The sequence below is a fragment of the Colletotrichum lupini genome, chromosome 1 (assembly GCF_023278565.1).
Source record: "Colletotrichum lupini chromosome 1, complete sequence".
Lineage (NCBI taxonomy): Eukaryota > Fungi > Ascomycota > Sordariomycetes > Glomerellales > Glomerellaceae > Colletotrichum > Colletotrichum lupini.
In genome coordinates, this window is record NC_064672.1 from 3,191,167 (window position 1) to 3,207,613 (window position 16,447).

Genomic DNA, 16,447 nt, shown 5'->3' on the forward strand with positions numbered 1-16,447 from the left:
ATAAGTGTTGTTACAAAAGACACGATGTTCGTGTCCTCAGTCCAAGTCAGGTAGGACTGTGTAAAGTATCCATGTGCTATGAGATAGTCTTCCGAACAATCTTTTCCTTTCCTTCCATCCACGGCTGCAGGCAAGCCGGAATGGAGACGGACATTTCCTGCTCGTTCCATCCGGCCTCCAGGAGCGCAGCCAGCACTCTCGGGACGGCGAGAGCCGTGCCGTTGACGGTCCAGGGGAAGGTGAGCTTGCCGTCAATCTTTGCTCGCGTGGCGAGCCTGCGCGTCTGGTAGTCGGTGCAGATGCTGGCGGACGTGACCTCGCCCCAGCCATCGTTCTGCTCCTGGCGAGACGGGAAGAAGGCCTCAATGTCGCACTTGCGTACGGCGGAGGCGCCGAGGTCGGCGGTCGGCATCTCGAGGACGCGGCAGTGCAAGCCCAGGGACCCGAGGATCTCGGTCTGGATGTCGAGCATCTCCTCAAAGACGTCGACCGTCTCGTCGGCGTCGGGCGCGGTCCAGGCGAACATTTCGACCTTGGTAAACTCGTGGACGCGGTAGAGGCCCTTTGTGCTCGCGCCGCGCGCGCCGGCCTCGGCGCGGTAGCACCGGGAGACGGCAACGCGTTTCGCGGGCAGCTCCGTGGCGTCGAGGGTAGTCTCGGCCTTCATGCCGGCCAGCGGGATCTCTGACGTGCCGGCGAGGGAGAGCTCTGGCTTGCCGCGCTCGGCGTCGGCGGCGGACTGCGCGAGGCTGTAGATCTGCTGCTCGCCGTTTTGGTCGCGCGGCTGGAAGCCGCAGGCGGCGGCAACGTGGCTGTAGACGACGCTGGGCGGTGCGACCTGGCGCCAGCCGTGCCGCGTGGCGACGGCGAGGGCGTACTGCACGAGGGCCTGCTCCAGCTGCGCGGCCTCGTCGAGGAGGTAGTACCAGCCCCAGCCCGAGACGGTGCCCGCGCCGGCGAAGTCGAGGAGGCCCAGCTCCGAGCCGATGTGGACGTGGGACCGCCACACCTTGTCCGAGGCGCTGGGCGTCTCGTGGGGGTGCTCGTTGATGTAACTCAAAAGCCGCGGCTCGTCGCCGACGGGGGTGACGTCGCTGGTGAGGTTGGGGATGGCGAGGGCGAGCCCTTCCATCTCCTCGACGAGCTTGGCCTCGTCCTGCTCCACGGCCGCGAGCTTCTGCTTGAGCACGCGGGCCTCGTCCAGCAGCTCGTCGCGGGTCTTGCTCCGGATCTCGTTAAATTCGGCATTGTCGTCGCCGCTGGTGGACGCCGGGTTGGCGATCTGGCGGCGCAACAAGTTAGACCTCTCGCGAACGGCGCGGCTGTCCTTTTGCAGGGCCTGCCAGTGCGCAAAAATTTCGTTGATGCGGGCGGGGCTCTTGCTCTGTTGGACGTAGTTGCGCTCGAGACAATTTTGCTCGTGTAGTTCCGGGTTTTCCCTGATATGTCTGATGTCGATGATGGGTTTTGGCGCGGTCGAGGGCCGCTTGACGTCTGCAAAGGCACGGCGATGTTGGAGTGAGTGTGAGGCCAAACAATTCACTCTGCTAATGATGCGCGGCGTGGGTGGTGAGGTGTGTAGGAGGCGCCTCCTTGCTGCCCCTAGTGAACTGCGCAAGAGACTTGTCGGATCTCTCCCCATTTTGAAGTCTGGTAACTGAGAGGTTGGAATTCAATGTATCCCTCTCAATGAGTATTCTGAGGGAGTGCGATGATCTGATACGAAGGCGGCGTGATAACTGTATGAACCGGTTACAAGCATAATAGCAGGGGTTTCGCTGGGCCGTTCACCCAATTAAGTGCATCTTCAGCTTCACAACTGGCTACAGTCGCGCTCACTCCAATGAAAAGACGAGCGTTGGACAGAGTATGATTATATAGTTTGATCGTACATTCTTTTCTTCATATTTCGAAGGCCAGCAGGTCTCCGGGGTATCAATGCATTTTCACATGTCGGTAGGCAAATCTCTGCACCCGCCTCGCTATAAAGTTCCCCATGCCCCCAACGTCCAGTTCGATTGACCTCCAGCTCCTCGCATCAGTCCACCGGGTCCCATGCTTTGCCGCTGCTGAGCCTTGACGTCAACTTCACTCGGCCGTGAAGCCCCGTTGACTCCTTGTTGCAGCCACAGCTCGCGGTCAATATTAGCCATCGCCATAACTTTGAGCTGGCATGCCAAGCTGGCTCCTCCCCACGGCCCGAGAGAACCCAGAGGTCGAAGGGTGCCTTGAATTTTAGGATGGTGGCTATCTCGCTTCCTCAAGGAGTCCTCAATGACATCCGCTGCGCTTCGAGGCTCATCTTCGCCCGTAACTCTACGTTCTTCCGTCTCCCTTGCGGGCGGCTCAATCTCTGTAGGACCTTCGGTTGCACGTCGGCTGCCTCTCTTCAGCAACGCATTGTTCTCGTACTGCTTTGGTGCACGCCCCTGAACGGGGTCCCAACCACGCTCGTGGACGAGTTTCGACAGCTCGTCGAATATCCTCCGCTTCAAGCCTATGACTCTAGAACAGCCGCCAATGAATACAATGCGCGACATGCACACTGCTCGAGCATCAATCGGAAGCTGGACTAGGTGTTGGTAAATAAGGTGATGAATAGGGAGCTCGTCATCATCGAAGCTACTACGTGAGTAGTGTGGCGCAAAGTAGGTGTTTTCGCACGGCTCGGACAGTTGTTGGAATGGTAAAGTCAGGTTCTCCGCTGGTTCCACGGAATGGATCAAAACCTCGACATTGCTGTCAGACCGCTCTTCTTCGATGGGAGAAGTTGGCGAGGATTCGTCCTGCTCCTCGACCGTAGGCAATGCCTCTCCTCCAGGTTGCTGTTGCTCCGGCCGCCTGATACTTGGGAGATCGCCACGCTTGACTTGGCGACACCAGACAAGGCGACAGGCGACTTCTTCGCACTCCACAAAACTCAGAGAGTGCCGCCCTTGTTCCCTTTCCCGACGGGTCTTCTGCGAGTGCGCTGATGAAGTCGATAGTGCATCTTGCAACATATTGTGTGTCTCGTTGACCAGCATCTTGCCTGCGCGGGTAGTTCTTGTGGTGCGGATCTCGCGGTATTCGTAGACGCTCGTCACACTGGTCTCAGCCCAGCCAAGATCCACGACCAGTGCTGACCGAGTGCCAGCTCCCACAACCGACGTGACTGCAGATGACATCAAAGATACAATCGGTGCCTGAAAGCGGTGGAAAAAAACATCGAGGATGGTTGACAGTAATGGCAGAGGTATCGACGAGGACAGGACAAGAGAGGTTCTTCGCGGCCTTGAATCGATAAGAAGGAACCTGGACGACAAACATTAGTGATGCTGTAATAGACTCCTAGGCGGCGGGGATGCGTCACTTGTTCAAAGCTTCCCGAACAGCTCGGTCTATTTTATCCTCAACAAGCCCCAAGTCAACGGTCCGCACATCATATTGCCATAGCTCATGGTCGTCTCCCCAAGTCTTGCCCGTTGGACGACGATGCCAATCATCCTTGTGATCTGGGTCCCACGTGCGGAAGTCGCCTACGCGGCGTAGTTGTTCAGGACCTAGGGATAGCACGGCCTTCGGTGCTGGCTCTCCGGCGAACCCGAGTTTAATGAAGCGAGAGCCCAGCTCTATGACGATGATGTCTTCCTCGGCGCGTAGACTGGACGGGGAGCCAAATGTTGAAGAGATAATGCGAGAAGGGGTGTGTGGACTTGCAGGGCCGCCGCTGATGCCAGAACCCGTCTCGGTTCGGATGTTGGCAATGGATCGGTGGGCGAGGCTCGGTGCTGCGGAGGATGACATCTTGTAGGAAGTAGTAGAGAGACGAGATATTCGTGGTGTTGAGAGCGTTGCGCCCCGGTTTAGCAAGCCATGCCCCGCGTGTTCGGTTGTCAGAGGTTGCCCGTTGTGAAGTTGTAAACGCCTGCAACGGAAAGCACGCCGGGTCGTTTGCTAGCAATCTGGTATGTCTTCTGGTGTTGTTTGCGCCCGATTGAGGAATTGGTGACAGTCCAAGTGTAATTGTCAAGAGAGCCCGTGAGACTGGAGGTTTGAGGTAGAGCTTGTCGATTAGGCCTCTGAGGTAAGGTACCTGTGGCCGAAAACGGGTCAATCACTGTGGAGCACTGTTGCTGGCGCTTTACTCCGAAATAAAGTGGAGAACCGTCGCTACATACATGTAAGGTCGTGCAGATGTCATTGAGGTGGGTGGCACCGTCCGTAGTCCCGGTAACCATCTCTTTCTGTGGTGAGCCAACTACCAACCTTCAATCAACATCTCTCACGCTGAAAGGCACCTATCTCTCGCCAGACAGACGGAGCATTGAGAAAATCATTGGATACGACTTGTGTATGAGTTATTGAGCATAATGATTCGCGCATAGCAAATCTTTGGGAGGCTCGTTGCACTTCAATTTTGAACTCTTTCATTTCGAGCACAACGTTGTTCTTTTTGGCTGTCCGAATCATCGACGCATCAACGACTTCATGCATTTCGCCCCCCAATATCCCTCCGCCCCTTTGGATGGAATTCTGCATCTACACTCAACCCGCAGATCTAATCTTTCTTCCCTGCATTAGTTTCTTGCCTTGGTATTCTTGAGATCAGAGCCATTGGAGAATTGCAATGGGAATCAAAGGGTACTTACCACCACTCCTGTCCTCTTCTTATCATGATAGCGAGGTCCCACTCACATGACAACCACAGAATTTACCGTGAACTCGGCCCCGGCAGAAGAGTGTCTCTTGCCAAACTTGCTACAGAGAAACTTGAAAATACAGGCCGGCCGTTACGGATTGCCATTGATATTGCCATCTGGCAATTCCAAACACAAGCCGCACGAGGTAGCGGCAAAGCCACGTCCAATTTGGCCGCTTCAGAGCTGACAGATTTCACCAGGTGGGACAAACCCTGCAATCAGGACTCTTTTCTATCGCTTGGTGCGACTACTTAGTCTTGGTATACACCCCATTTTTGTATTTGATGGCCCTCACAAGCCGGCTTTCAAGCGCAATAAGCGCTCCGGTAAAGGAGATGGCGTTGCAATAGCCATGGCGAAGAGAGTCATTCGTCTATTCGGATTCCCAGTTCATGACGCGCCCGGCGAGGCAGAAGCCGAATGCGCTCTCTTACAGCAGCGGAGTATCGTCGACGCAGTTTTGAGCGAGGATGTCGACACAATCATGTTCGGCTGCACCCGAAGTCTTCGAAACTGGTCAGCAGAGGGGACCCGCGGAGCCAAGACGCCCACCCACGTTAGCATGTACGAGGTCGATGATCTATTGTCTGCCGAGACGGGTCTGGATCGAGAGGGTATGGTGTTAGTCGCACTGATGAGTGGAGGCGACTACATACCGGAAGGTGTACCAGGATGCGGTCCCAAAGTTGCATGTGAGGCGGCGAAAGCTGGGTTCGGCAAGTCGCTATGCCGCTTGAAGATCGAAGACGATGACCAATTTGATGACTGGAGGAGGACGTTACGACACGAATTACGTACGAACGAGAGCGGCTTCTTCAGAGTACGGCACAAAGCTCTATCCATACCGGACGAGTTTCCAGATCGCCAAGTACTCAGGTATTATACGCACCCGGTCGTCTCAAGTGCCACCACTATCGACAGGTTGAAGACGGGTCTCAATTGGAGTCGCCCGATAGATGTGCAAGGTCTCCGGTACTTTGCCGATGAGACGCTTGACTGGGTGAATAAAATCGGTGCCATCAAGCTCACGCGAGTCCTGTCACCTGCGTTACTCGTCCACAAGTTACTGGAGAGGCACCTTTCCGACCGAGCAAGCTACCAGACGGCAGAGGAGATGGAGAAGGAAGAATCGAAAATGATCAATCGTATCGCCGGGATACGAAGCCATCACAGCACCGATGGTATTCCAGAGCTGCGCGTAGCACATACTCCGACCGATATAGTCGGTCTAGACCTTTCACAAGAAATAGACGAAGCCGACGAAGTGCCCTTTGATCGCCAGGGTCTCGGACTCAATAGCGACGAGGAATTCGAAGCTGCTATTGACGGCGAGGGACTGCCAGCGAGCAGCCAGGCTGTGCCAAAGAGTACATTCGACCCATATGCCGCCCAGATGATCTGGCTGCCCGAGTCGCTCGTCAAGCTAGGCGCACCTCTGGCTGTCGAAGATTGGGAAGAGAAACAGCGCACCAAGGCTACGAAGGCGTCTACAAAGCCCAAGAACACAAGCAGCAAGGGCGTCAGCAAGAGGAAGCCTGCCAAAGCCGTCCCAGCCGAACACGGCGCGCTTGATAAGTGGATGCAAATCACAAAGGGCACAACTACAAGACAATCAGCAAAGACTGGCGGCGCAATATCGCAACATCAAGTAGATGACGAAGATGTCCTCCCACCACAACTCCCTCGACCAACTATTCTTAGGCCTGATCCAACAAAGATTGCGGCTGCGTTTCCGGCCTCCTCCTCCTCACAACGTCCGAACCCCTTGCCGAGACCAATCAACCGAAGTAAGCAATCCAGGTCCAACGGGAAAGTGTCTGCCACCGCAGAACCAACCGCTCACAGTAACCCCTGGGCATACGCTGGCTCACAACATATGCCTAGGATCACCGAGCCTCGGCAGCCCGCAGAGCCGATTCTGTTGTCATCTAGCCCCGTCTGCGCTTCGCCTGCGCCTCCTTTTCCGTCGCTGAAAATCCCGCTGAGCCCGCTGAGCCCGTCGAGCCCGGCGAGTCCACCAACACCTCAGCATACCATTATCGACCTATCAGGTCTTGACGAAGATTCTTTCGTCGAGCCCGCGCCCAATCCGCCTACCATGTCTACATCAGCACCTCGTCGTCTTTCCCAAAGCCCTGGGAAACATCGGGGGTCGACAAAAGGTTCGTCACCAATACGACTGGCGACAACTCTGTCCAAGAGTCAGCGGGGGCTGAAGCAGACACGTATGGAATCGTTTGTGACTGGCAACACCACGCGGCCAACGGCGGATCAGGAAACCAACCATGATAGGCAGCCAAAGAGTGTCCAGAGCGGTGGCCGCCTTGGCAGGTCCATCACCGTCAGCCAGACTGCCAAGGTCAAACCCGCTGCACCGAAGGAAGCTGCTGGTGCCGGCTTCCGTGGTTTCCGAACCACCAAAGTCACAACTTCCTCCTGGCTAGAACCAGACGATGCGTTTGCGCCGAAACCCATTGTAAAAACTACCTCAACGGAGGCCAGGAAAAAAGTCATGGTGCCACGGACAAGCGTCAGTGGATTTTTCCGGGTGGTCGAAGTGAGTGACGGGGAATGGGTAGCCCGAACGAAGGCGACGATGGCATCGGAGCGCTTGACAAAGGATGACGAATGGAGGCAGAGCGAAGTTTCCATTATAGATCTCACAGGAGACGACGACTAACGATATCCCCCCGTTGTACCACTCTGTACCACTACCATCAAGCGCATTCAAGTCTTATTCCAATAACGACAATGGCTTATGTCTGAAATCTATTGCTATATGCCTCCCTGAATCCAGGCCTTCTTTGCAGTGTCGATGCACGACGCGAGTTTCGTCAATGGGTATCCTAGGCTGTATCCGTCAAACATTGCCAACTCAAAAATAATCCAAAAAATAAGATCAAAATCCGCCAGTAAATTCGTTCATCATTAGTCGGAAGAATAACCAGTATGCTTCTTCATCTCGTTCTGCAGCCGTAAATTGGCCGGGCATTTGAGTCCATTTTTTTCGTATCAATGCTCACCATGCCAAGGAAGGTCACGATCCCCCACGGTTATGCACGTGAGGTAGCCAATTCCATCGGCGGCCCTTCCGCTGTTGATATCCAGCTCTAAACCACTGCCCATCAAAGGCCGGACAATGTCGCGAGCCATCAGCTTCAGCTCGTCGATGCGCTTCTCAAAGCGTCGGAGATTGTCCCGGCTATACAGCTCAGGCGTCAATTTTAAGAACCGCTTGCACTCATCGTGGCCCAGGTAAGCCGCCGAGGAGGCGCCGAGAGTGCGATATGTGCGGCCGACCGTGGCCAACGGCGGGACAGCAGCGGGGAGGGCCAGTTGCTGGTTGTTTCCGTTCCGACCGTCGCGAGAGCTTTGGAGTCGACGGTCTGGGGGCGGAGGACTGGTGTTGTCTGCCAGCCATTGTCGAAACAGGCTAACGGCTAGCCAGTCGAGATAGTTGTTCTGAGGTGTGACACGCTCGCCCCTCGCCGTCATCAAGCTCAGTCGGAAGAGACGGCCTTCGACACGGCTGACCACCTCTTCTAGCTCGTCGACCTTGTCTTCAATTATGTCTAGAACGATGTCAGGGAGCGCAGCACGCAGGCTACGTTCTCCTGCCGGCCATTGCCCGACCACATGAATCAAGGCCTCCTGAAAGATGACTCTACTGCGGGCAAGGTAGCCAAGACGTAGGTATGAGATGGGATACTTGGCAATCTGCTTCCAGAGCCGTGACTGAAATTGAAGCAGATGGTGGTCAACCCTGGGGCCAACCACGGCCAATGCGTCATATAGGTCCGCCAAGGTGATGAGAGATTTGCATTGAACGTAAGCATCCGCAATATTGACACCGTCGAGAATCGGGGAGTGGTTGTAGAAAATGCGGAAGAGGTTGTCGTAGTCGCGGAGGAGATCTTGATCGGCCTGCGAAAGCGGCTGGCTTGTTGCCGTCGTCGTCGAGCTAGGCACGAGGCTCAGATTGGCGACGGAGCGGAAGAAGTTATGATTCGAGTGCGCCGACGAGGAGTGGGAATGTCCCGATGTCTTGCTTCGCGAATACGACACGGGCTGGTCGCCGTTGACCGCGCTGCCACCAGAGCCAAATAGAGACCCAGAGTTGCCCGCGCTCAAACCCTTTGAGCCATCTTCATCCTTTTGTACCAGCATTGGTATATCGCCATCCCCCGTGCCTGGATCCAATTCATAGCGCCAACGTTTCCTTGGTGGTGTAGATGAAGTAGTCAAGGCCCTGCTGGAAGGCAGAGGGTTGTAAGAGTCGGCTGAGGAGCCGTCGCCAATACGAGGCAAGTCATTCGAGGCGCCATCCGAAACTGCTTTGGACCACTCAAGACTAGTGCTGGCCTCGAAGAAACCGGAGCATTGCGTGAGGGTATGACGATGCAGCAGATAACGGTTTTGGTGGCCACCGGCCTTGACTATAATCTCGACATCGCCCGAATTGTTGAAGACGGGAAACTCATTCTGGGAGATATAGGATGAACCGCCGACATGAGACCTGTTGTATCGCTTCGTGCGAGATAGTGAAGGACGCGAAACGACCGAGGAGGGGCCTCGCAGGGTGAGGGAGGACGCGGAATCGGGCTGCGAGACCATGAAGAAGGCGTATCGACTCTATCGAGACCGAAGCTGCGAAGGTCGGAGGAGGGACTGACGGCCTACGGCGGCTCGGACATGGAGGAACGCGCGCACTGGGGGTCCCTGTAGGTGGACAAGCAGGAAACGAAGATGCGACACAACGGGCGCGCAAGAAGCGCGCACAAGTGGCGGAGAGTCGTCGGCCGAAAAGATGAACCAAGGTTGACCACTTCTGTGAGACGGGGAAGCTTGTTGACGGGCTCAAGGTTTTGGGCGGCGACTCTGCGTTGATGGGCGCACAAGAGTAACACTGACGAAGGCGTGCGGGAGTGAGACAGAACCGAGCCGAGGCGCTGAGAACAATGGAGCTCCTAAGCTAAGAGCTACGAGACTACTTGCACCAAGAAAAGGTGAAGAAGCGGGGAGCGGATGGGCGGCTGGATTTGTTCGTGTCGCGATGCGCGGGGGAGGAGTGTGCGAGCGTGCGTGCGCCGGTGACAAGATCAAATAGCTCTGATGGCGGGAGCTAGAAATGCAGTGTGTGGTGATGGAGCAAGGCAAAGGCGATGCCAAGAATATCTACGCGGAGGCGAAGAGAATAGAGGAGAGACGCGAGTCTAGTCAAGCTGTACAGATAGATGTGTTGATTTGTTGCTGGTCGAATGGGGTCTTGGGGTGGCTGGTGAGGTAATCAGCACGAGGAAGACCGAGATGGAGAAATCAAGCAAGACGAGCAGGCAAGAGTCTGAGACCCTGGTGACTCGGGGGGAGGGGTCTTGACGCTATTTGGTACCGATAAGGTAGAGAGCACCTCGTGATGCGACTGCTGGCGACAAAATTCAAGACCGGACAGAAGATGTCAAAGATGGGAGAAGAGCCAGCACCAGCATAGGCCCAATGAGGGTCGGTCCAGAGCCAGAAAGAGAAAACAGCTGTATCCGTACGCAGTAGACGTGTGGACGCGTAGAGCCAAAGAGTGAAGCGTGAACCAGGATATTGCGACGGCGCCGGGGACAAGAAGTGGGACAGGGACAGGGTGAGCAAGCTCTGCGTTATGCAGTTGCCAATGAGATGGCGAAGACAGGCACAATGGGACAGGCTGCTCTGGGTTGACCTGGAAGTGGGAGACGAACCTGGAAGCGCTCAGGATATCATTTCATAGAGGCAAAGAGGTTCTGAGGCACACATGAGTTTTAACCTACCACCCAACCAAAAAACGTAGGCAACCTAAGGTAAGCAAAACAAGTAAAGTCGGGACGATGGGTGGCAGTTGACGGGTAAAGGTTGAGTCAACTGTCAACGTACCAATGAGCGGGGAGCGACAACCCGCCCTGATACTTGTAAAGGAAAGACATGAAGAAATCTTCCCAGGCCTTCCCAGCTATCCCAGCAGTGTGCCTGCCTCCATAGGACGACGATGGATTAAAAGTTGCCTCAGGTGCCTCCCTCCGAGCTTGCGCTTGCCGATAGTGGGTGCAGGCCACTCGCCTCCTTTCATCGTCGCCAAACCATAGGTTGCTTGAATACCCTCATGAGGCGAGGAGATGCAGGGGGCATCATCGTGCATGCTGGCAAGGCAGACTTCGCAGACTCGCTCACTGGCACTGGTAGACGGGGGCCACCTCCCGTGCTTTTCCCACATGCACCTCACCTTGGCCACCCTGGAGCTGCCAGGTCACGACATTTCTTCCTCTTGCTTGCCCGCAGTGGCAGGCTCGCAACAGCCTGCAAATCGTCCTCAGCCAATGGAAGGTCAGGTGGAGGAAAAGCCAGAACGTGACTAGGTGTGGGGAAAAGAGGTCCGATCTCGAATTAATCGGAGCATCCTCGTCACGTGAGACACATAGAGCAGTAATCTTTCTTCCTTCCAATCCCGGTCCTACTAGCCAGCCTCCGGATTTTGGCGGCTCGTCTGGAGCCTTTAGAGGAGGGCTCGTGATAGGTCACAACCGTGGCAATAGGCGGGTACCCCGAACCGCACTCGAGCTTGCATGTCGATCAAAGTATTCCGTCATCTCCTACTTCCGCCATCTCTCATCAGCCATTTCATTGGCCACATGCGTGCTGAATGCTCCACCGATCCACAGCAAAAATTGCTCCATCTTTCTGTCCTCGAGACACCAATGAGAAGCAGAAATCTGTGGCCAATGGAACAACTTCAATCTGTGTTGCACCGTTGCCCGCTCCTCGCAAACCTCCGTGCGGCCCTCTCAGTGTCACAATGGAACTTCGGAGGCAAAAAGCAGCAGCTTGACGGGCGCGCGAGCGAGCGAGAGACAAGGTACCTAGCTCCTGCTGGAGGTTCCCCGGTCGTTCAATGGTTCCCACCATCAGCCGATTCAACCAGTAAGCGACCACCACTCAACTCCTCGAATCCTAAGGTGTGCTTCACTGATCACTCTGCCGACCCCATTTCTGTTCTGGCGCGCCCTGCAAGCTGCTGGAACTTGCCGCTCTTCCACCCGTGACCCTCGTTGGACTCGTGAGTCGTGTCCCCCTTTCTGAGTACCTATGCCAGTGCAGTGTGCCCAGGGTCTCAACTAACCGTTCACGGTCTCATTCACTCACCTGGGGGGCGGAGGTCGATGCTCCCCTCCGTCCCTCCGTCCCTCATAATGTATCGAGCTGAGTCTCGTGCCCCAGCCGACAGACAGCCAGCATCGCTTTGCTTCGCTCGCACTGGGCTGTACCGGCGCTGACTGTCCAACCTGTCACACAAGATGACGGATTTGGCACTTACACCCACATACCTGTCCGTCGTACCATCGCAGACCAAGGTAGGTTAGCAGGCCCGTCCACTTTGTCTCGTCTTATCCAAGGCCACTCGCTCCAAGACTCTTGACTCGGGTTTGCATCGGCCAATGAACGCTATCAAGGTTTTCTTGTCTTGCAAACGGTCTTGGACGCCTCGGCAACGCAGCAAACCGCGTTCCGAGAAAAATTACCCCGTACCTCAGCTTAGTCGACCTTGATACTAGAGCGTGAAGGCCATGCTTTCACCGCCAAATACCAAGCAAGATGTGCTTTAGGCCAGGAAGATGGATTCAAGACGTTGGGTTTGCGAGTAAATGCCACTGTTTAGATTTAGTCATATTTCTTTTGATAATCTTGAAGCTTGCTGATATCGCATATCGGCATCTCCAATGCGGTAGCTAAACGCGAAATAAGCAGAGACCAGACCAGTCTGTCAAGATCGGTTTCGACAGTTGATGATGTGCCCAGACCAAGAAATTGTTTTCTCCGCTGGCCGGCCATCGTTTGTGTGCCGTGATAATATGATGTATCCTCCCTCAGTCAGGTACTCAACCCACCCAACCCGACCCGACCAAGCGAACCTCTTGAGAAAAAAACCATTGCGCCTCCCCTGACCTTGCCGTTTTGTAATGAGATTCCAAAGAAAATAAAAAAAGCCGAACGCGCCGTTGTTTATCGCGTGGCCGCTTTACATGACCATATTGCTGTCAGCCTCCATCATGTTGGCTGGTTCTACTGCTGCGGGAGACTCGGTCGCAAGCAATGTCTCTTGACCATCAAAGGTGGGAGGCGAGCACTGGAGATTTCGCATAGCGCCCTCGACGTCTCTGCTAACAAAGCGGCCTTGACGGAGGTTCTCTGCGAAGAGGAAGAAACCTTCCGCGGCTTCGACGAGGTACGATTGTAGTCCCTTGCTCTCCAGCCGGATGATGGCGTTGGAAACAGGGTAGTGGTTCTCAATAAATCGGGCCCAGCCGCGCGCCGCGGCTTGGATGTGTTGGTCTTCGCTGATGCGTCTCCAGCCAATGCCGAGGTGAAGGGTGAATTGGTCGACGATTGGTTGCGCAGAGCTCTCTGATGAAAGAGTTGTGGATGTGGACGCCGTAGCTGGCTGGGCTGCATGGAGATTTGGCATGACGGCCTGGGTAAGGCGTTGGGATTTGTTGCTGCGTAGAGATGGGCGTTCCTGCTGCTCGTGGAGACGTGTGATGGCCTCTTGTGTTTTGCGAGCGTCATCTTGCGCAGCCTTCTCTTCGACCCAGGTGCCAGATTGACTGCCAGCATCCGCGACGTAGCTACCCTTCTTGATGAGAACCATACCAGGGCCGTACTCCCACTCTTCTTCGGGTTCTTTGGGTGCGGTATGGTGTTCGGGCTCGTCGGTCACCAGGTTGGGGGCAGCCTCGTCGCGCGAACGTTTGCGACCAGCGACTCGAAGGCTTCCGGCGGGCATTGCCGGCGGTGCAGGGCAGCGTTGGAAGGCGGCGGGCTGGCCAAAGGGTGTGGCTTGGGGAGAGAATGGGTCCATGCTAAAGCTCGCTTGATGGGCGGGCTGAGGAGGAAGAGCCATGACGGGGGAGCCAGCGGAGAAGGAGTGACCGAAAGGAGACATGGCTGTATAGTTAGATCTGCGCAAGGTAAGTTCAGACTTCAGATTCAAGTAACTCTTTTACGAATCACGATGTGTTAGTAGTTGAGCAAGACGTTGGTCGCGAAGTCCAGTGGCTAGATGGACGTGTTGTCTGGTAGAGTTTGAGGACAGTCGTTTGGCGAGGCGGTTGTAAAGGTGAACAAGATGGCGACGACTGGGTGGTGATGGAAAGTGAATGGTGATTGGTAGGTTGAGATGGCTAGACCCGAGTGATGGTGGGTTGGGGCAGGTTGGTTGAAAGGAGGAAGGAGCTGTTCAGGACCAGATGGGAAACTGAGCAGTTAATGGAAGAGTGTGAAGGCGTCTGACGAGATGGCAGGAAGCAGACATGTAAGAGTTCAGGGTGGTATGTGTAGCAGGAAGGAAGTTGAGGTTGTCCCAGAGACAAAGACTAGACGAGCTGCGGCAGGAGAGTGGATGAACTGTGGTAAGGAAGAGGGAGGGAAGGCGCCGCCAGTAAGAGGTGGGCGAGAGAAGAAGGAGCTATCCTTTTGTATCCTACAAGGTCAATTGAGAGACGGAAGGAAAACGCGAGCAACGGGTAAGAGGCAGGAAAGGGCCGACGAAAAGGTTTGGACCTGGAGGGTTGGATGCGTGGTAGACAAGGGAATGCCGCCTTCCATTTGCGAGCCGTCCTACCCCCGGTACCCCGGTCTCACCTCAGGAAGTGTCGTTGCGCTACGGAGAGACGCTCAGCTTTCAAAGTGCACCTCAGTCTGTACGAAGTGGGTACGTACCCGTCGAGCCAAGGAGGGAAAGCACAGCTTCAGGATGGCAAGTGAGTTTGGGCGTATCACAGATCATCTTGAGCACGGGCGCACCTTCTTAGTCCGTCTGAGAAGAGACTTCCATAATGCATGGAGAACACGGGCAAAGGTCGGTACTCTGGTCTCCACCCATCAGCCCAGTTCTCACCATGGAGTTAGCATCAGTCAGTCACCTTTGTATCAGCAAACGAGGCACGCAAGGCAAACTTATACCTTGCCCCCAACGCGTCCATGCCGAATCAGGGCTAGCTAGGACGCACGCTTGCCCGCAGTTGCTACAGCTGCAGCCCATCGTCGCATTGCACGCCTCGCTACGATAGATCCAGGGACTTTGCGACTACCCACACTAAGTACATGATGGGCCCCCGTTTTCCGAATATTCGCTTGCCCGCGGCCTCGATAGTTAAACAGTGAGACTGCTTCCTTGACTACAGGTAGGTCATTGGCGGGGCACCAAGTCACGGGTGTCTTCCATCTGCATTTCATCCAGTTGACCGTTGATCTCTGTAGCTTAGACGCAAGTATTCTCGTAGTATGTGGTCGTTTGTCAAGTAGATGGGGACGGGCGAGTACACCTGGCAGTTGAACGCGTTGAGACTCATCAGAGCCAGCCATTGTAGTTAGTAGGTTGGTCTCGTGAACGACAGCTTCGTCCCGTGCCTCGCCGGGGATGATTCCTGCTAGTCGGATGCCGAGTGACCTCTTTCTCGCGATGGCTGTTCGCAATGCACTTGTACCTCGGTGAGTACTTGGCAACTTCCTGCAGTCTCTGAGCGATGCCTTCTCTCCAACTTGCCGCTGCGAGCCCGGCTGCTGCCCATTGGAGGAGACATACATCGCGCTGAATTGAAATAATGCACTCTTCAAAACGAACTTCATAAAGTTTGTCAGGCTACACTAGCGCCAATGACGACTCCATCTGAAGATCAACAATGATGCGCCTGGATCCTACCGTCATTCGCATAACTCTCTCGGAGGTCAAGCAATACGAACGTCAACGCAAGGCACAAGACCGCGGCGGTCGAGGTAACGATGTCCATTCGAGCCGACAGGCACCTACGAGTGGCCTGCTACATGACCCGCTGCGACTCCGTTTCGTGCCAGACAGTATTTTACCCGGCCAAGAGAGTATCGAGATACATAACAGTCCAACCGCCTTTGACCATCACGGTGACGATGAGGATGGTAAAACCATTGTTGATGACAGCGAAAAGATGGACACGTCCTCTATTGACAACGAAGATGAAGGAGAAGAAGACGGAAACGAGTCGATGGGAGATACTCACGAGGACCGGTTACCGGGCCTAAAAATGCCGAGGCTACCGCTACCTCTGCCCTTCTCCGCGACAGCGAGAGTAACAACAGCAACGAACCACCCTGGAAATGTATGTTGTTGCTCCTGAGAATAGCACCACCCAGCGGTTACGCTGACACCGACCATCTGACAGGTCGTTCGGCTGCCAAGGGGCTTGCGACATGGCGAACCAAGACGCATTGCACATTTGTCACCAGAAACGCCGTCAACCCGGGCAGCTGCTGTCATCTCCCGACATAATGACCTATCAACGAGACAGACTTTGCGACAAATCACACTCCACGGTAACGATGCAGCGGACACATGGCAGTCGCATACTCCAGGTGACTCGACCGAAGCTCAGCAGCTTGGTCGGCTGCAGCCACCTTTTCTGCCGAGTATATCAAGTCCGTCCTCAAGATCACCTCGACTTGGTGAGAGAGCAAACATCACCGCTAGAGGGATTCCTCCCGAAGCCATCCGACGACTCGGCGTCACGGTGGACTCGGAAGAAACAGGCGAACAAGGAATGAGCATGTGGCGTCTAGTAGCACCTGCCCAGCATGAACAAGACGAGGTACAGAACTTGGAAGACCAATAGAAGGCGAGGCGACGGGAGCAGAAGCTCGTTGAAGAACCACTCCGGGCCCCCTATCAGACTTGCATTGATAAGTAATCCATATCGGCAGTGACTACTTCGAGG

General features: G+C 55.2%; 7 protein-coding genes across 7 annotated transcripts; 2 read left to right on the top strand and 5 right to left on the bottom strand.

Annotated features, from left to right (window-relative positions):
• Positions 1-76: 76 nt before the first annotated feature.
• CLUP02_00921 (seryl-tRNA synthetase) lies at positions 77-3,786 on the bottom strand (the record flags this gene model as incomplete). Its single annotated transcript, XM_049279967.1, has 3 exons — positions 77-1,494; positions 2,024-3,185; positions 3,421-3,786. The coding sequence occupies 3 exons, from the start codon at positions 3,784-3,786 to the stop codon at positions 77-79; spliced, it is 2,946 nt and encodes a 981-aa protein (XP_049135924.1).
• Positions 3,787-3,875: 89 nt separating this feature from the next.
• Positions 3,876-4,476, bottom strand: CLUP02_00922 (uncharacterized protein; the record flags this gene model as incomplete). Its single annotated transcript, XM_049279968.1, has 3 exons — positions 3,876-4,099; positions 4,199-4,248; positions 4,301-4,476. The coding sequence occupies 3 exons, from the start codon at positions 4,474-4,476 to the stop codon at positions 3,876-3,878; spliced, it is 450 nt and encodes a 149-aa protein (XP_049135925.1).
• Positions 4,477-4,609: 133 nt separating this feature from the next.
• On the top strand, positions 4,610-7,362 carry CLUP02_00923 (uncharacterized protein; the record flags this gene model as incomplete). The annotated part of the gene is made up of 3 exons (XM_049279969.1): positions 4,610-4,623; positions 4,691-4,882; positions 4,938-7,362. The coding sequence occupies 3 exons, from the start codon at positions 4,610-4,612 to the stop codon at positions 7,360-7,362; spliced, it is 2,631 nt and encodes an 876-aa protein (XP_049135926.1).
• Positions 7,363-7,694: 332 nt separating this feature from the next.
• Positions 7,695-9,296, bottom strand: CLUP02_00924 (uncharacterized protein; the record flags this gene model as incomplete). Its single annotated transcript, XM_049279970.1, has 1 exon — positions 7,695-9,296. One exon carries the CDS (start codon positions 9,294-9,296, stop codon positions 7,695-7,697), a length of 1,602 nt encoding a protein of 533 aa, XP_049135927.1.
• A 3,424-nt stretch (positions 9,297-12,720) lies between these two features.
• CLUP02_00925 (uncharacterized protein) lies at positions 12,721-13,644 on the bottom strand (the record flags this gene model as incomplete). Its single annotated transcript, XM_049279971.1, has 1 exon — positions 12,721-13,644. One exon carries the CDS (start codon positions 13,642-13,644, stop codon positions 12,721-12,723), a length of 924 nt encoding a protein of 307 aa, XP_049135928.1.
• Positions 13,645-13,757: 113 nt separating this feature from the next.
• Positions 13,758-15,287, bottom strand: CLUP02_00926 (uncharacterized protein; the record flags this gene model as incomplete). Its single annotated transcript, XM_049279972.1, has 6 exons — positions 13,758-13,956; positions 14,012-14,083; positions 14,343-14,447; positions 14,505-14,593; positions 14,711-14,725; positions 14,796-15,287. 6 exons carry the CDS (start codon positions 15,285-15,287, stop codon positions 13,758-13,760), a joined length of 972 nt encoding a protein of 323 aa, XP_049135929.1.
• A 95-nt stretch (positions 15,288-15,382) lies between these two features.
• CLUP02_00927 (uncharacterized protein) lies at positions 15,383-16,345 on the top strand (the record flags this gene model as incomplete). The annotated part of the gene is made up of 2 exons (XM_049279973.1): positions 15,383-15,835; positions 15,899-16,345. The coding sequence occupies 2 exons, from the start codon at positions 15,383-15,385 to the stop codon at positions 16,343-16,345; spliced, it is 900 nt and encodes a 299-aa protein (XP_049135930.1).
• Positions 16,346-16,447: the final 102 nt, after the last annotated feature.